Source organism: Castor canadensis, chromosome 14 (genome assembly GCF_047511655.1).
Source record: "Castor canadensis chromosome 14, mCasCan1.hap1v2, whole genome shotgun sequence".
Lineage (NCBI taxonomy): Eukaryota > Metazoa > Chordata > Mammalia > Rodentia > Castoridae > Castor > Castor canadensis.
This window is the reverse complement of record NC_133399.1, coordinates 58,442,998-58,463,010: the sequence shown is the minus strand read 5'-3', so window position 1 is coordinate 58,463,010 and position 20,013 is coordinate 58,442,998. Positions and strand designations below refer to the sequence as shown.

At 39.5% G+C, this 20,013-nt stretch overlaps 1 protein-coding gene across 3 annotated transcripts in view; it reads right to left on the bottom strand.

The window, feature by feature from the left end:
* Positions 1-20,013, bottom strand: part of Nsd3 (nuclear receptor binding SET domain protein 3) — a 110,712-nt gene that overhangs the window by 5,879 nt on the left and 84,820 nt on the right. For 2 of the 3 annotated variants that reach the window (XM_020167547.2, XM_020167549.2), the window contains 8 exons: positions 18,813-18,969; positions 13,597-13,799; positions 12,836-12,948; positions 11,877-12,146; positions 3,970-4,086; positions 2,304-2,445; positions 910-1,016; positions 178-382 (listed from right to left, as the gene is read on the bottom strand). In XM_020167547.2, the coding sequence (XP_020023136.1) occupies positions 178-382; positions 910-1,016; positions 2,304-2,445; positions 3,970-4,086; positions 11,877-12,146; positions 12,836-12,948; positions 13,597-13,799; positions 18,813-18,969 (1,314 nt within the window). The remainder of the gene's footprint in view (positions 1-177; positions 383-909; positions 1,017-2,303; positions 2,446-3,969; positions 4,087-11,876; positions 12,147-12,835; positions 12,949-13,596; positions 13,800-18,812; positions 18,970-20,013) is intronic. The other variant, XM_020167548.2, reaches the window with a different exon arrangement.

Genomic DNA, 20,013 nt, shown 5'->3' with positions numbered 1-20,013 from the left:
GTATCCCAGCGGTGCACGGAGACAGATTTCTCACTAGCATAATTTTGTTTGCTGCGTTGCTCAGTCCTACTCAATGTCTCTTATTTCATGGCTCTACTAGGGAGCATAGGATGTATTCTGGTTTACACGTAGTTAGGAAAGAGCAGAGCCACAGAAGGGCTTGAAGGCTGAGCTTACCATATGGTGGCTGAGTCAGGTTAAGGCATAGGAGGTGGTATGCTTTGGGACAGTCCTTTTTGTCACACATGACCAGCTCTCCACCATCGCCACATTGAAAACAGGAATCTTCATGTGTCTGCTTTGGTTCTGTTTTGATTTTTCGTCTCTTCTGCTTTAATTTAGAATTTTTTGCCTTTTCTTCAACTGTTGAGGCACATGCCGACTGGCAGGAAAGAAGGAGCACAGTTTCAATAACCACAGCCAAGGGATGAAGCTTTACACAGAAAGGAGAACACTCATATAACTCAAATTCATCTTGCACAATTCCTAAAAACAGGAGGACTTATCCTGCAAAAGTATTATCATAAAAATAAGGCTTGATTTTCACTGACTTTCGAATAGGGTGTTTTTTATTTTCCTAATTGCAAAGATGGTGGTAAATTCAAGTAGCTTTAACCCATTAATGCTTAGACAATTTGTGAATTTTTTCAATGACTTATAACTCATATAACACGACACCCACCATTTAAAAATAATTCAGTAGTTTTAATACATTTCAGAACCTGATAGACCTTACTATAAAACAGACTTCATTAGAAAGTCCAAGTGGCTAAATTTTGGTAAACTGTTGATGACCTGCAAGCTAAAGCAGGTGCTGTTTGCCAGCCTTCTCCTGAGACAGTCTTAAGTAAACTTTAGCAGCTCAATTCCTTATCTCCTCTTGGCTTGGGTGCCCCCTGAACAACTGACCTTTGGCCGCACTCCTAGAAAACCACTGCAGTTATCTGCTCCACAGTGGCACTCCGTTCTGCCATTGCCCAGACAATCCAAGTTATAATTAAATGTTAACTCCATCCCTAAAATGTAAGAGAAAAAATTATTCATACTCAAGTCATGAGGAAGAGAAATGCTGCCACTCTCATACTGAAAGGAGAGACATAATTCTGATGCCCCCATCTACAAACAAGTACAGCAATACTAAATATAAAAAGAAGATATAGCCTTTTTACAAAAGTGGTTGAAAACAATGTCATAAGGATTGAACATTGAGCAATGAGATAACGATGAAATAAGGCCCATGATCAAGAAAAATAGCTTCTAGTTTCACTCTATTTTCTATTGTTCTAAATGAACAGTATGACCATGGAACCATGACAATGTTATTTTCAGTAATTCATGCCTTATCAATTGATCAAAGTTCAAAATGGAGGTTTACTACATACGCCAAATATCCAAGGATTCAAACTAGGGCCTCATGAACTTGTAGCTGGGCTTGACGGATCAGCCAATCCACAGAGCTCAGAAACAGTTTAAATCTTAGAGCTGCAATCCTAGCCACTCAGGAGACTGAAGCAAGAAGACTGCAGTGAGTTCCAGAGCGGCCTAGGTAACTTAATGAGACCCTGTCTCAAAAGTAAAATAGGGCTGGGGCTGTAGCTCAGTAGAGCACTTGCTCAGCATATGAAAGGCCCTGGCTTCAATCTCCAGTATCTCAGAAAAGAATAATTTGTCTTAGCTATAGTTTTTCTTCTCACCCATTTCTCTACGAATTTAACAAAGGAGAAACTAAGTTTTGCTGTTAAGGTTCTGGTGGACAGACTGGAGTGTGGCTCAAGGGGTAGAGCACATACCTAGCAAGCACAAGGCCCAGAGTTCAAACCCCAGTACTGGGGGGAAAAAAGGGATGCAGGGTAGGGAAAGAAAAATGAAAGCAACAGTTCTAGCTTCTGAGACCTTTTATGTATAATATGAAACAGATTAAAGCCAAAAATCCAAGAAACCAGTTGATGTTAACACAAAAGAGTAACTTTTAGTATGCTGTAACACGCTTAAACCAGGTAACACATCTGGTTACACTAAACAGACAGCAGTAATTTGGAGGAGTGATGCATTAGTGTCTTAGAAGTAGTGTAGCTGGGTGTATGTACACACAGAGTCCTGCCACATCCTCCTTATGTAAGGGCTCTTGCTAGGTTCTTTCTTCTTTTACCTTTCATTGGCAGATAACACTCAATTCCAAATATTAACATGTTACTTTATTTGAATAAATATTTGGATGTCAACCTTGAAGAATAATGTCCATCCTTCAAAGGATAGCTTTTCTTCCTAGGGAGGGGCTCAGGGAAGTAAGTTAAGTTTTTTACCTGCAGGTATATCACAAAGAGCAAAAAGTCCAACTCGAACATCTCCATTCACTGTCCACTTCTGTGTTTCACAGTTTGGATTGCAACTGTGGTTCATAAAACGAGAGTAATTTCCTTTTGGGCCAGCATCAATTATACGGTCCTTTGGGGAAAAAAAAAAAGGTACTTTTGACATAAAACTAAACATAAGCCCATTTTAGAAACATCTAATCAGTCAAGGGCCACAAGGCAGCAGCATTTGTTACCAGCTAGTGTGTGGTAAGTGACAACTCTAAAAACATGCCCAACACTTCCTATGAAATGTACCACAGTTTACCCTCAAGTCAAAGTAATTACAGTAAAGTGTAACTTGATTCTAGAAGCAGAGCATAGAATAATGCTGCTTGGATTAGTGAGCTATGGGTTTTGCTCCAAGTTCATGTAATCACTCTAGTGTTTTGTTGCCAGCCTTTCTTTGCTGCTCTAACCAGGAAGCAAAACTGGTATGGGGAGACAAGTTTAAAACATAAAGATGGAAGAAGGGCAATGAGAACCTTCACCTCAGTGAAGACTTGGAGATGTTTGGTGTGTGGGCTACTGTGTGGGGTGAATGTTCTAATGGTTATCCGTTTTCTCTGTTCTCACACTACAGTTCAGCATGGTTTAGAAGCTCAACACTTAGGCCCACTGGACTTGAACTCTGACAGTCCAGATAGGCCAGGGGGCAGAGCCTCCAGAGTGTTATGAAGCTGGCTGTGGGGGATCTTGGCTGTAGTAAGGACAGGATCCATGAAGGCAGATGACAGCATCATTAAAAATGGCATTTTGATTGATGTTCATGAAACACATTTAAGAAAGGTATAAAACTTTCAATGAAATCAGTTAAAATACTTTTTAAAATAATCTGACTTTAAATGATATGTAGGATATATAATGATAATGATATATATGAGATGTGTGTGTATTTTTCCCTCTGTTTTTGGTGGTACTGGGGATCACACCTAGGGTTCATGCATGTTCAGCAGTGCTTTTCTCTCCACCCCTAATGATATCCTGACTTAATTTTAGAGACAGTCTGGAACACAGGAAGCACGGGTACTAGGTGTGGCTCATAAAATATCTTGTTACCAAGATATTCAATAAATCCCTTATCATGCCTGAACCTCAGTTTTTGTCCTCTGTAAATCAGAGACTGTTGAAAAAGTGACATGAGATGATGGATGTACTGTGCAAATAATGCAGGTCTCACAACAACATGTGATATGTAACTAGGACGTGTGCTATCATTTTCCTTATGACAACACTCATTTTCCTAACTTACTAAAACAAAGTTAAATATACAGGGCAATTTAGAGTTTTGCTACATCAGAAATGTAATAGTAGTTTAGAACTTAAGAATCACAGAGCTGATTCTCTCCAGGGATAAAGAAGTTGAGGCCCAGGTCTTGCCGTGACTAAGAAGAGCTGGGACTAAGATACAGAGATTAAAGTCCAGATATGTTAACTCTGTTTGTGGTCATCTTTGCCTTTCAGTGCCGTCTCACATGACACACAGTCTTCAGTAACGACTCACTTTGTAACGGGGCTTGAAAAATAAATCAAATTAAAATAAACTGCGTTCAACCTAAAACCATGAAACAAGAATAAAAAGTCCCTTTTTCTTACCAAAAAAAAAAAGCAATTTTACCTTGGTAACAGTTAACATATAAAAATTAGTTACACTGTTCTCGTGGGCTCGCTTGATTCGCAGTCTGCATTCTTCTTCATCAATTAATTCACCAACATATTCATTTACAAATTCGCCCTGTAGAGAAGCATGTAATATATAACTGTAAAATCAGTGCACAGTGTTAGAATACATTCCTTAACAATGCCACATGTATAATCCAAGACAATTAACTAAAAAGAATCCTGAAAATGTAACTTCAATCCTAGAAATAAACGGTGTTTATTTATTCATAGGCATATGAGTGGCACTACTTTTTTATACAAGTGCCTCAGGAGGTATCATTCTGCTTGCCTTTTCTTGCCATCAGAACTATTTCTAAAGTCCAAGTGACATCATATGGCATGTCACTGGGAGTGGGGGACAGCCTTTGACTTTTACTAATTTGTAGCTGGGGAGGAAGGCAGTTAGGGAAAAGCTGGAAACTATATCTGAAGCAAATGAGCACTGCTTTTGATTTTAAACTTTTATTTTGAAGTAATTATAGAAATCCAGAGGAAGTTAGAAACAACAGAGCAGAGATCTCTGTATTCTTCATTCAGCTTCCTCTAAAGGTAACAGCTTAAAGAACTATGGAAAACTGACACTGGTACCCAGACCTTATTCACATTTCACCGGTGTCATGCACTCTTGTGTGTGTGCAGTTCTGTGAGATTTAATCAGGTGCTGCATCACACAGCCACCACCATTGAGATACAGAATTAGTCCTTTACTGCAGACACACCTCCTCCACTCGTGCCAGCCTACATCCTGGAACCACTAATTTGCTCTCCATCACTGTAATTCTGTCATTTCAAGAATGTCCTGAACTGCAATCCTCTTATTTTCTTGTGTAGCTGGGATGACGGTAGAATCATACGATATGTTTGGAGTAACCTTTTGAGATTAGCTTTAAAACAAAACAAAAAATCCACTTGGGTTAACTCCCCAGAGATCACTCAAGTGATCTGTTTAATTGCTGAGTAGTTTTCTCAGTATGGATACACTATAGTTTGTTTAACCAGCCACACACTGAAGAACAGTCTCACTCTTCCTTGTATGTGTTGCTGTAGACAAAATCACTGTGAACATTCTGGAGAAGTTTTCAAGTAGATTGGTGTCCATTGTTTCATGATAAATGGCCAAGAGTACAATATCTTGCACCATATGGTAACTGTATGTTTATTTTTAAAGAAACTGCCAAACTGGCCAGCCAAGGTGGTTCCTGCCTTCAATCTTAGCCATTCAGGAAGTGGAGATCAGTAGGGTCACAGTTTAAGGCCAGCCCTGGAAGAAGGAGCAGTTTATGCGACCTCATCTCAAACAATAAAAGCTGGGTGTGCTGGCTTGCACCTGTCATCCTAGCTGGGCATAAAGCAAGGACCTAGCTCAAAAAAAAAAACCCAATGTGAAAAGTGCTCAGGGAGTGGCTCAAGTGGTAGAGCACCTGCCTAGCAAGATGAGACCCAAACAAAACAACAAAATCTTCAACCTCCAAAGCCCGCCAAACTATTGTTCAGAGTGGCTGTGCCATACAGTCTCACCACTGGCGCAGGGGAGATCGGTTTTTCTATGTTCTTGCCAGAATTTGGTATCACCATCATTTTCACTGTTCTAACTGGTACACAGTGGTTAAGTTCACTTAGAAGAGTAAACATCGTACATTCAACGTTTAGTGGTATTACATAATCTCTACCCTTTCCACCTCAAGAGCATTACCTAAGCTAGGCACCAGTGGCTCATGCCTATAATCCTAGCTACTCAGGAGGAAGAGATCAGGACTGTGGTTTGAAGCAAGCCCAGGCAAATAGCTGGAGAGACTCTATCTTGAAAAACCCATCACACACACACACACACACACACACACACACAGAAAGGGCTGGTGGAGTGGTCATTGTATAGGCTGTGAGTTCAAACCCCAGTATCACACACACATAAAAAAAAGAGCTTTACCTATTCAAGACAACAGCATTATCCACAGAACTTACCAGTCTTACTAATGTACTTCGGAGGACAGTAAATGTCTTAGAAAACAAATAGTATTTGCTTTTATCATTTTAGCAGATTTCTGCTCCATTCTCTTGTCTCTCCACAAATTTCCACTAGCCCTTCTCATAGCTTAGTATTAAAACTGTTGATAGAAATTAATGTCAGTAGTCTACAGAGAAGTACTATATCATATTTGCTGATTTTGAGAACTCATTAAGAACAATAAGCTGAGCAGGGCATGGTGGTACACACCTGTAATCACAGCACTCAGGAGGCTGAGGCAGGAGGATCAGGAGTTTGAGGCAGCTCATCTCAAACAAACAAAATGCAAAACAAAAAAAAAAAACCCTGAAAACAGTAATTAATCCACCCAAATACAGTAAGTCCATGCTCTTAGCAATAATTACTCCTTATTGATAACACTAGATCATTTCTAAGAGGAAAGAAATTAGTGGGCTAAAGTGAAGGAGGAACCCACCCTCCCAGCAACAGTCTTTTCCATGGCATGCTGGGTAGAGGGGTGAGTGAGGAGCACCAGTCTGCTGCAGGGACTACACACCTGAGCCAGGTGGGCAGTGGTCACCACAAAAGCAGCCAGCTTTCTCCCGCTCCCATTTCTATGTATCGTACAAACTGTGACAAAGAATTTGGTTAGAAAAAATTTTCCTCTGTAAGTACAATATCATAAACAGAACAGTGAACTTTCTCTACTTTTTCCTTCTTTCTGTCCTTTTTTTTTTGGCACTGCAGTGCTGGGGATCAAACCTGGGGCTTTGCACGCATTCTACCACTGAGCTAAATCCCTAGCTCATATATTTTATTTTGTTTTTTGAGACAGCTGTTTAACTTTGCTAAGCAGCCCAGGTTGGCCTTGAACTTGTGATCCTCCTGCTTCTGCCTCGAGTGCTGTGATTGCAGGCATGCACCATCGCACCCAGCCTCCTTGCAGTCTTTTCTCACAAAAGACATAGGGCCCTTCTGCACTCTTAGCCTATATCCAGTTTGAACTCTGGTATCTGCTGATGAATAGTATTTTGCATTTTACAGTGTCGCTGCCCTGGGCAGTGTTGCAGCTTGGCTGCATTGCCACTGACTATTACTATACTCAGCAATTTTATGGCCAATTTTCTGGTTTTATTCTTTTCCTTTTTTTTTTTTGGTAGAAGGATTTGAACTAAGGGCTTCATGCTTGCTAGGTGGTCATTCTACCACATGAGCCACGCCTCCAGCCCTTTTTTGCTTTAGTTGTTTTTCACATAGGATCTCATATTTTTGCCTATGTAGCCTGGATTGCTATCTTCTTACCCATGATCTCCAGTGTAGCTGGGATCACAGGCCTCTACCACCATGCCTGGCTTGTTGGTTGTGATGGGGTTTATTAACTTTTTGCCTGGGCTGGCTTCAAACCTCAATCCTCCAGATCTCCATCTCCCAAGCAGCTGGGATGACAGGCACAAGCCACTGCACTTGACATAAATTATTTTTGATGGAACGCTATAGAGCAGAATTTCAACCAGTTCAGTTCCAGTTCACCTTTTTTACATATTGGGTTTCAATGTTAAGATTTAATTTGAAAAAATGATTTTGTGGATTCAAAAGCTTGATTACCACTCATTATGACTTACATTTATTGTTCTACGGAAATGAGTGAATATAGAAAGACTAAAGTGCTGACAGCACATATGAGAAGTGCAGTCTCATAAGCCTGATACCACTGTGAATAAAGATGGAAATATTCTGCATGTTCTGAAAGTGACAAAAATCTTCAGTCTCAAAGAATTGCTTACACACTTCATTAATTATGAGTTCAATTATGAATAATAACTAAAATGAAGAAACTTTAAACCTGCTCTCATCTGTCCTTAAAGACTGCAGCAGAGTTGGGCATGGCAGCACACACGTAAACCCAGTACTCAGTAGGATGAGGCAGGAGGATTGTGGGTTTGAGGACAGCCTGGGCTGTAAAGTGAGGCCCTGTTTCAAAAAACAAGAACAGAAACACACCCAAGCAAAAGAAAACAAAAGAGACTTAATACTTTAAAAAATTTTTCTGAAAAAGAGGCTGTGAGTATAGCTCAGTGGCAGAGTGCATGCTTCACATGTGTGAAGCTCTGGATTCAATCCCTAGTACCCCCAAATATTTCTGAAAAAAGAAACCACTTCATAAACCAAGTGTGATTGAGCATGCATGTAATCTCAGCACTGGTGAGGCTGAGGCAGGAGGATCGAGAATTCCAGGCCAGTCTGGGTTATACAAGGAGACCCTGTCTTAACATAAAAAACCAAAACCAAACAAAAAGAAACAACTTTGTAATAGACAGTTCCTTAGCCTGAGCTACATAGCAAGACCCTGTCTAAAAACTCAAGGGCTGGGAATGTAGCTCAGTGGTAGAGCACTTACCTAGCATTTACAAAACCCTGGGTTCCATCCCTAGCACCACGGGAAAAATAAGCTAAACAGCAGGGAAGGGAAGGGTGTGTGGACTGTGCACAATTCAATTTCATATCTGGCTTCTTTACTATAAATGTACCAAAAATCTTTTTCACTTTGTACAAAATCTTTTTGATTATGCTTTTTAAATGACTGAATATCTAAGTTTTTTTTTTTAAATAAAAGGCCAATTATCTTACATTAGCAATCCTTTAAGTACTAAAGGGCAAAAAAATCCAGATTGTTATTTTATTCCTCTTGACTATATTACTAATTCAATAAATTATTTTAGAATACATTTTAGAATAAATGCAACTATCATTAAAAGGTGGTAACAATATTAAGCTGGATGGATTTCAGATGGCCCAGAAACTCCCTCAAAATCATGGCAAAAATGTGTGCGAGTGATATGCATGAACACATGAGATTAGAGTAATATTAACATTTTTGCATTATATAACAGCATTTACATGTAGTCAGCCTTTAATCATGCATCCCAATCCACATATCCAATGCATCATCAGCAAAGCCTGTGTGCTCTATCTTTGACATATCAAAATCTAACCATTCCTGTCCTGTTGAGCCACAGATGTAGTTGCCATCCTCTCCTGGATGACTCCGATGTTTCCTTTAGCTACTCTTTCCCCTTCTTATAAGCCTTCCGTACTCTAGCCAAGGCTGTTCCTTTGAAACACAAGTGTAGCAGACAGGCTCTCAAGGTGGCCTTTGACTTTCATGCCATTAGTAAGACCCCTTCCTTTTGAGGGTGAGCTTCTAACCACTGTCATAAAGCAGCAGTGACGGTGTGCATGTGTTTACAGGAGCGCATTACATGAGACATCGGTGTCTTTCATATTGACTCAATCTGTCTCCCCTGCTGGCTTTAAGGAAGCAAGTGCCTACCCTGGGGACCCCAAGTTACAGCCTCTAGAGGCTGACAGCAGTTCTTGACAACAGCAAGAAAAAAATCTTCCAAACAAAATAACCTGCAGCTCTTAGACACACAGCTAGAGTTCCACAGAGCACCGTGGGCAGCGAGTGGACCCATCCTTCCCTAGCTGAGCCACGAGACGAGAAGCCAGCCCTGGCTAACACTTTGACTGCAACCCTGTGAGACCCTAAGTGGAGGACGCCTGGACCCCTGCCTCACATAAACCATGAGATGATAAAATGTGTGTGTCATGTTGTAAGTTGTTAACTTTGTGGTGATACTATGACACAGCAACAGGAAACTAGTACACTAAGCTGGATTAGGTTACCTCCTACTACAATTCTCCAGGAGTTTCTCATCCCATGGCATATAAGGCTCTGTAAGACCTAACCCCTGCCTACCCTTCTCTCCTGTGCACTCCTTGTCACTAGTTTCCAAGTGTCCTGGCCTGCTTGCTATCCGTGGAGCATGCTAAGGCCTTTGGACTTGGGTTTGAATGCTCTTCTATATATATCTGCATGGTTTTCAACTTTATACATTCAGGTTGAAAGTCACCTCCTCAGGGTACTTTTCACTAAACAATCTAAGACAGCTGTCCCTACTGTCCCTGTCACCTGTTATCCCTTTTGCAGCTTTATTTTTCTTCACAGAATTCAATGATATTCACCATTACAAAGCTGCTTGTTATATTTTTCCTTTAGTACATACATAAAGGCAAGGGCTTTGTGTCTTTTCACTATTGTTTTCTAAGAGCCTAGAATAGCACATAGATGAAGCTCAGCAAGTATGTGCTCAGTGAACAAATTTCACTTCAAAAGATCTATCCTGTAAGGCCAGGTGTGGTGCACTCAAGAGGTAAGGAGAAAAGGATTGTGGCTTAAGGTCAGCATGGGCAAAGTTAGTGGGAGACCCTATCTCAAAAACAATCTACAAAAACAAAAGGACTGGGGGATGGCTCAAGTGGTAGAACACTTGTCTAGCAAGTAAGGCCCCGATTTTAATCCACAGTTCCACCAAAACAAATAAACAACAAAAAAAACTACCCTATAAAAACAGATGCACAAAGACAGATGAACAAGAATGTTCATCACAGAATTCATGTCTACACACACACACACACACACATTTACTGGAGAATAGGTTAAATAAATTATGGTATATTTCTTTGTGGACTATAATGAGGTTGTTAAAAAGAATGAGATGAAATTTATATGTATTACCACAGAAATATACTCAGGATATTTTTTTAAATGTGAAGAAAAGAATAATCTGCATTATAATGCTTATGTTTAGAAATCTTACAAATATTGAACATATGGATAGTATTTATATATGTGTTTATGATGGCACAGAAAAAGTTCTAAAAGACTGCACAGCCAACTATTAACAGTGATTATCTCTGGTGAAGAGAACAGGAATTGTATGAATGAAGGAGGAATTTCACTCTGCTATCTTTTTTATACTGTCTGACTGTTCTTTACTGTGTTAGATGGTATGTTTAAATTATAAAGGTGATTTTTAAAAAGGCAGGCCTGGGGTGTAGCTCAAGTGGTACAGCACCTGCCTACAAGCACAAGGCCCTGGGTTTAAACCGCAGTACTGCCAAAAAAAAAAAAAAAGGAAAGATGCTGAAGGTAATTTAAAATTCTCACTAGGTCTACCATCTCTCAATGAATATACCTTTGAGTTCTGGATTGAAGGCACTAGAGGAGGGTGGGCTAGAACTGGGGGTGGAAGACTTTACTTTTAATTTTTAATTTGGCCTTTGAATTATCATATATTAATAATACGAGGGGGATATTCATTATGGGAGGACTTGTTTTAAAATGCAGGTTTTTCCAGGCCTGTGCTAGATCATCTAATTCAGCAAGTTCTGCTTTTAATAAGGACCCCAAGAGATTCTCGGGCATGCTAAAGTTTGAAACCCACTGTTTCTATAGTAGATTTATTGCTATTTGCATTTAAAATTTTTTTCTACAATGGGCATGTACTCCTTGTGTTAAACAAAGAGACTGCTTGGAAAAATTATCTCAAAGTATAAAAGTAAAATAATTTATAAATGTTAAAGATCTCTACTTTTTCCACTTGCTTTTCAATATATAACCTGAAAAATATTATGATGTGCATTTTAGAGACGAGGCTCTGGGAGGGGAAGTAACTTGGCCTCATGTTCATGACTAGGGAATTACAAAGCTGGTGCAAAGTTCCAGGTTTGCTAGTTTCTATCCCAGGACACTTTTAACTTGAATATATTGTCTTTACTGAAATATTTAAATTATTTCACTTAACAAGTAAGAAAAGTACTTCAAGTAGAAAATGATGACTGTCCCTTCTTTTTAAAGGATGATCAAAATTATGTATGTTTTATAACCAGCCTGTTCACACTGCTTCTTTGCTTCTTAATGTGGGAAGTTTCAAAATTTTGCCATAAATCCCTATATATTTTATCCCTAGATTCAAGCTTTCCTGAAGCATCCCTAAGAGGCATAGGTTCTGGCTGTTCCACCCCCACCTTACCCCATCTCCATCCCATGCTACCTTCTTAATGCTCCTTTTGGTCCTGAGGCCCCAGCCTCTTCGCTCCGTTTTGATGATTTCTGCATCTGGGTAGAGCCTCTTTGTGAAGCACTGGTTCTGACAGCGATCTCCAGCAGGACACACCTGAGGGTGACACTCATATTGCAGCATTCTGTTCAGACACTCTGATTCCAAGCCGCAAGGGTTTTCATCAGCAGGCTTGCAGTTACAGCGGGGAATCTCTGACAGGTCAGCAACCTGAATCTGAACCTTTCCTATTACTTTGTTAGCCTAGGAAAGAAAATCACAAATGACAGCAAAGCAGAACATAAGTAATCTACTAGCAATTTGAACAGGAACATTAAAAACATCCATGCTGTCATGGCCTCTGCTAATACCTGTGGCGTGACTCCGAGAAGAAGCTCTTTCCCTCAATTTCCCCAGGAGAAAGCTAAGAATAACTGTCTCTCCTTAGTTGATGAAAATACTTAAACCTGATATGAATTTAATTATTTATCCATATTTCTCCTTTCACTGGCTTAAAAGAAATTTCAGAACTGAAACAGAGAAAACAGGCTTGCCTGTGGGCTCTCTATAATAAAGTAGCTGAAGACCTATTTCTTATTTGGTTGCTGGATAACCTAGTAGGAACAAGAATGGGATTTCACATAAGCCATGCTGCTCCTAGGTAAGAGATTGTATGTGTGTCTCTTTCTCTATGTCTCTCTCTCCCCAACTTTGCTGGTACTGGGGTTTGTACTCAGGGCCTCACCTTGTGGGTGCTCTACTCTTTGAGCCATGCCCCCGGCCCTCAAAGACCCAATTCTCACAGAACCACAGGTAATTGTCCATCAGTTTTACTGAAGACTGGCTGAAATTAGCAAAAGTTTCCCCAAGTCAAAAAGATCCTTGAGCTACTGAGCAAAATGTATTTCATCTTGTCTGTCAAATAACAGTTGTTTTCATGGGTGGAGACGTACTTTGATGTGTTTGTAAGGAGGAGGTTTTCTTGAATTTTTTTCAATCTCTAGTGCTTCTTTACTTTCTTTTTGTGCTTTCAATTCCTGGAAACGTTTTGCAGCTTCTTCCAGTGCTGACAATAAGACCAAAGTACATAATTACCAAAATACAAACACACAGTTAGGATAGCAGTTGTGTACCACCTTTCTCAATGCTCTGTGTGTGGCTTGAGATTTGCTTTTTAAAAATTATTCTGGAAATTACCATTTACCACCAGCATAGGATAATGATGACCTAGGTCACAACTCACTAAACACTATGTGCTGTGCTTGCCTCAGAGATGAGGCCCTATTGCAATGACCAAGATCTTCAAAACCCTAACAAGAGCAGCTGCTGACCTTGCACTAGATTCAAATTTCATTTTGCCCTCACCCAGAGAGCCAAACTTGTTGACAACTCATTGCAAAGGTAGCAGCTGGTTTCTCTCTGGGAAGCTTTCACTATTGTTCAATGGCAAAGGAGTTTCACTTAATTGAGAGACCACTCCCAATACAAACTTCATTTCTAGAAAGGTCACTGAGGAAGCTCCTTTCACACACACAGCACAGTCTACTGCACCATGTGCATTTCCAAGCTGGTTCTGTGACTGAAGTTTACAGAGTCACAATCACATTGCTGGTGAACACTCCCTAGTAGCAGAAATGTCATGCGCAAGTGAGGAGACAGCAAGAAACCCATGATGGAGGCTCAGCTGAGTCACCGTAAACATGATCCAACTCACCTTTCTTGAAGGTTTTGTTAATACTAGTCTGTCCCTCAGCAAAACTTTTATCTCCTTCCACATAAGGGAACACTCTGCCCTGGTGCACCCAATAGTAGTCATGAGAGCCAAAGAAGAACACAGGGAAGTCCCCCACGCCATGTTTCAGGCCCTGGACATTCAGTGGCACAGACCTGGGGCTGCAGATCTCTGCTGGCCACCATCTGCAAACATAAAGCGATTTTAGACCAAGAAAATGGCAAAGTGCACTATTCTTTACAGGTTGCCAGGAGAAGAAAAAGGTTTCCACATTCTTTCTGAGTCTTAGAACACAAATTACTTCTCTTTAATTTGGCCAAAGCTAACTGTAATTTAAAACTTACTGCAATTAATAAAATAGTAAACAGACTATACAAAGTAGGCCTGAAAGGCCAAACCTACTTTTTCTTTAAAAGATTAATATTTGATATTTAAAGAATATATATCATGAAAATGTTAGTTACAGAATGTAATAATAAAATAACTCTGAACCCACTACCCCATTCAAGAATTGAATGTTACCAATCCTATTCCAAACCCAATTTTATTCTAGAAAATCATGTTTTGCCTCACAACTGATACACGTAATACCTTTCAAGGTATAAAACATTATCTTCCAAGGCATAAAGGATGAGTTCTAGCAGTGAAAGGAATCATTTTGAGAGTAACTTGCTGCCACAGTAAAGAATGACAACTCTCATGCAAACCAGAATTTTCTGAATCTCTACTCAACGTGGACAAATGCCTTTTGGTCATGTACTAGGTTTTTATCAGTTGGTATTTCAGAATCACATTCATCTTAATCAATGCAGGGTAGGGCAGAGTGCAAACACTGCGGTCTCACACTATGATAACTGAATACTACAGCAATCAATTAAACAAGACCATTGGTAAGGAGGGTCTGACAATTTCCAGCAACTGGACAAGTCAGGAATTGAGGACAAGGCTAAAGCTTAGCAAACGAGGCCACCAACTGCAGTGACCCTCACATGGGTCTTCACCAATGTGAGGAGGAAGTACACTTAGACAAATGCTCAGTCTGTACTTCTGCATATCCCCAACAATAACATCATTTATTTAACAAATAATTCTATTACTTAGGAGAAAAAAGATGACATGGTTGTAGGCCCATGAGGAAGCATCATCTGAAAGGCACCCTGCTGTCCATCTATGACTTAAAAACATGGGTAAGAACCCACACTCAATTAAAACAAGTCCCATTACTGTAAGTGATCAGAATTCCCTCTGCCCTCTAAGCAAGCTAAGAAAACCACTGCTCTACCTGCTTCTTCTCCACGTAAGGTGATTAAATACGTGTGCTAGTTAGGAAGAGGCACACTTTCTGCTAGGGCTTCTTCCAGGTCATCACGTTCCCTCCAGGCAGCAACATATCAGAGTTAGTAGTTATTGAAAATAAACAGCCTCATGTGGCCCCAATGGGCCTGATTAGAAAGAAATATATTGTGAATTAGTTCCTGGATAGGAGTCCTTCCAAAACACAAGAACAATCTGACCTAGATAAAAAAAATCTCATTGGGCTATGAACTGACCTGGAGCACTGCTCTGGACTTCCTTAAATGTAATGTGATTAAATTTAAAATGTTAAACGTAAGTTACAGGATACTTTCAAGCTGGACATGCCTCTAATCTAAGCTCTCAAGAGCAGAGAGAGAGGAGGAGGGGGAGAAGGAGAAGGAAAAGGAGAGAGAGAAAAGAAGGCTTCTTATATTATTCAGGTTGGTTTATCATTTTATTTATTTTACTTTTGTGTGTGTGTGTGTGTGGTACTGGTGTTTGAACTCAGGGCCTTGTGCTTGCTAGGCAATCATCTACCACTTGAGTCATACTGCCAACCCTTTTTGCTTTAGTTATTTTTCAAATATGATTTCACTTTTCTGCCTGGGCTGACCTGAATGGTGGTCTTCCTGATCTCTGCCTCCTAAGTAGCTAGGATTACAGGTTTGAGCTGCTGCACCAGTCTACTATTTAGGTATTCCTTATCCAGGAATGTCTTATCCATGTCAAACTGTATACCCCTCCCCACCTCAGAAAGATTTATATTTTTTAAATTATAAAAGTAGTATATGTTTTTTTTATAAAATAAAACACAGAAAGACATCGCATTGCCTCAGAAGTATGAATAGCTCTTAAGTACAATTATTTAAATAATACTTTAAAAATTAAAATAAAGTTGGTCTATTTGGGAGGTAGAGCTCAAGAGGATCACAGGCTGCCCAAGGTCAGCCTGTGATAGGGAAGGGGGAGCTAATGAGACCCTATCTCCATCTATAAGCTAGGCATGGTGGTACATGCCTAATTATCCCAGCTATGCAGGAGGAATAGGTAGGAGGATCATCATCTGAGGCCAGCTTCCAGCAAAATGCAAGACTCTACCTGAAAGATAACTAAAGCAAAAAGGGCTAGGGGCATGGTTCAAGTGGTAGAGCACCTGCCTATCAAGCATGAGGCCGTGAGTTCAAGCCCCAGTACCACAATAAACAAACAAAGAAACAGAAAAATAAAAATCTTGTTACTTGTAATCTCATCCCTGCGTCTATTAACTTTAGGTGAATTTCTTTCCAAGCATTTAAAAATGCATTGTACCCATATCTACATCTTTTCAAAGTTGCATAAGGCCAGGTGCAGTGGTGTGCAGCTGTAGTTCCAGCTACTCAAGAGGCTGAGGCAGGAGGATCCCTTGATCCAGGAGTTTGAGACCAGCCTTGTTAACATAGCATAGGAAGACCCCGTCTCAAAAAAACCCAAACCCCAAACCAAACTGTATACACTTGTGAAAACATAACTGCCGTGTTTAATATGCTTTCAAAACTCAGCCACGCATTATAGGCTTCCTCCCATGTTGTTGTACAAATTTGTATTCTTATCTTTTTATTGGCTCATGCTGTTCTACAATACAGATATGCTGGAATTTGTGATGAATCCCTACTGACTGAACACACAGGTCATTTCAGATTTTTGCAGCTGAAAATAACACTGCAGTAAATACATTTTGCTTGTTTCTTCTTTTTTTGTTTTTGTTTTTTGAGACAGGATCTACCTAGCTCAGGCTAGCCTTGAACTTGAGATCTTCCTTCCTCAGCCTCCTGAGAGCTGGGATTATAGGAGTGCACCTCCACACCCAGCTTAGTCAATTTCCCCTACACAACTCCCTGAAGTGGGAGCACTGTTTTAATACGTGATACCAGACTACCTACCACACATTCCTTTCTCTACATCCTCACTGGTCACAAAATTGCTAATCTGAAACCCTACTAATCTGTTAACTGAAAACAAAAAAAAAATCTGTTTGATGGTGTAATTATTTTTAGTGAGGCCAAGCATTTTTTTCTGTGATTATTTCCTATTCTTTTACAAACTGTCTCTCTTCTTTGCCTCTTTTTCTAATGAGGTATTTGTGTTTGGCTACTGAAGATAGAAGAGCAAATACTTTCCCTCAGTTTGACATTTTCCTTTTGTCACACAGAATAAAATTATTTATGTATTCAAACTACCATTTTTTTTCCAAGGACTTAGCTGTTTTAAAAGAACAAGGTGGGGAGTGGGGGGGGGGACCGGGTCCCTAAGGCCCCTGATCTCACCTAAACACAAAGGTTTTTTGTTTTGTTGCTGTTCTGATTTTTTTTTTTTTTTTTTTTTTTGTGGTGCTGAGGATGTAACTAGGGCCCTGCACATGATAGGCAAGCACCCTACCACTGAGCTACATCCTCAGACCTTGGGTTTTTGAGACAAGATCTCTCTCACTATGTAGTTCAGGCTGGCTTCAAACTTATGATCCTCCTGCCTCCACCTTCCAAGTGCTGGAATTACAGATGCATACCATCACACCTGGCTAAAAACAAAGTTTTTAAATTAAAATAAGCAAACAAGCAGCATATTTAAAACAGAGAAAACAACATAGCTCTTGCTAAAAAACAAAATTACAATACAGTTGAAATTCTTTAGAAAAATTGCTTAGGATTCTAATAGAACTCTTCTGTTAAACTCTAAAACTATCTGCCTCAAAATGTAGTTTTAAAAATTATCAGTATACCTATTCAGGGAAAGCCTGTTAAATAAAAGCCTTAAAAGGAGAAGTTTCATTGAAATAACAGTAATCACATATGGTTCTTATTTCATTTCCTTAAGAACTAAAGGCTTGGCTATGTGTGGTGGCTCACACCCGTAATCACAGCTACTCAGGAGGCAGAGGTTGGGAGGATCTCAGTTCAAGGCCAGCCAAAGGGATGGGTTAAGAAGTTAAAAAGACCCTCTCTTTTTAACTAGCCATGGTTCTTCATGCCTGTAATCCCAGCAACATAGGAGACGTAAGTAGGAGGACTGGTGATCCAAGGGCAGCCCTGGGCAGAAGCATAAAACCCTATCTGAAAAAATAACTAAAGCAGGCTGGGTAAAGTGGCTTATATTTGTAATCCCAGCTAATCAGGAGGTAGAGATCAGGAGGATTACAGTGGCCAGCCCAGGCAAAAAGTTAGTAAGACTCCATCTCAACAAATAAGCTGGGCGTACTAATACATAACTATAATCCTAGGTGTACAGGAGGCATAGTTAGGAGGATTAAAGTCCAAGGCCAGCCCAGGCAAAAATGTGATATCCTATGCAAAAAACTAAAGCAAAAAAGGTCTGGGCATGTGGCTCAAGTGGCAGAGCCCTTGCCTAGTAAGTAGAAGGTTCTGAGTTCAAACCCTAGTACTTCCAAAAAAGAAAAAGGATTAAATGTTCTTGGAATACTCTCTCTCTTTAAATTATAAAAAGTTCTCTCTTTATACACAGTTTAGGGCTTCTAGATTTAAAAAAGCCAGATTTAAGACCAAAGAGAGCTATTATGACCTGGTTATAAACTCGATCTTATTAGAAATCAGAAATCAATATAAGTCTAATTAATACACAAGGAAAACATCTCCACCATTTACAAAATCTAGTGGTACAGTTCAGTAGTATAAAATAACTTTCAGAACCTAAAAACAAAGGCAAACAACCAATCTCAAAGAAAAAGAAAAACTCCAACAACATAAGCTTCCCGAAGCCCTACCAACCTAGACAGGAAACCTGCTTCTTTCCTTGTCTGTTTTTAGGGAGGCAGGCCTGTGCTGCTCTGCCTGTCTCCTGGCTACTGTGCATCCACATTATCAATGTCTGAACAATGACTGACTACTTCCTTTTGTCCTTGGAAAACTTGCCTGTAATTTCCCAATTTGACCCACACAATCTGCTTGTAATGCAGTTTCTTGCCAGCTTTACAGTCATTGCAATTCCAGCAGCCTTCTGGCATGTCTATGCTCAGACATTCCGGGTGAAAGGAAGCTGGGCACGACTCACAGCAGAGCAGTCTTCCACCTTGAAACAAACAAACAGTCTTAATAACTGAGAAAAGAGGAAAGAGAAAAAGAAAGAGGAGAAAGTTATCTTTCAAGTGCATTACATTTGATTCAAATTGGGGGAAATAACAAAGGGATTGAGTCAAATCTATAGTGATGGATTAAAATAGAAAACAAATGAAAATATTTAGCTATTTTTAGGACTTCAGTGGCTAGAAAGTTTACAGAGTTTTTGAGTAGCATCAAAAGCATTACTGTATTCATTACTCCTCTAAAAATATTGGCTACCAAGGTATCCTAAGATATCACAAGACAGATGCACAAAATCTTTAGACTGAGTAGATCTGAGAGCAGGTGTTCAAAGTTATAATAAGTAGCAATTTTTCTTTTGTGCTTCAGAGCTAACAAAGAAAGCAATCGTCATCTTTGTATTTTAATCCAGGGCCACAATTAACTAAATCCCTTTACAATAAAATTAGCAAGAATGAAATAGCCAATAGGTTGATCAGTACTTTTTTCTTCTCATAAGAGGATACAAAAAAGGAACACAGATTCGCAAATTGATGATCTGAAGACAGAAAGTCAAACAGGATATACAGCAGTGGTTTAAAACTTTTCATAACCAAGGATTCCCTTTCTCCTCTACGTGAACCTACATGTTTTCAAATATTATATCAACCAAAAATAAATCGCATTTCAATAGTAACAATTTCCCCTATTTTTAATAACCAAAAATATAACTACACCAAAGAGTCAATACAAAGCAAGTATTATCACTCTGTGTTGTTAAAATCATAGCCAAATATAAAGGAACTTCATGCAGCCTTATTTTGTACAAATGTGTGATTCAGTTAGATTTTCCAAACTAGTTCAAAAATTTTGTTTCTGTAAGTCTTTTTTGATTTAATATTGAGAACCACTGCTATATAGCATTGAGGTAAGTAATTACTAGTGCAGAGTGTAGGTCCATAGGCAGGACATCCCTCTGAACTTCCTATTAAAACCCTGTCCTTTTGAATACAGAAAATGAGATCTGTATCAATATGAAAACAAATGTGGCAAA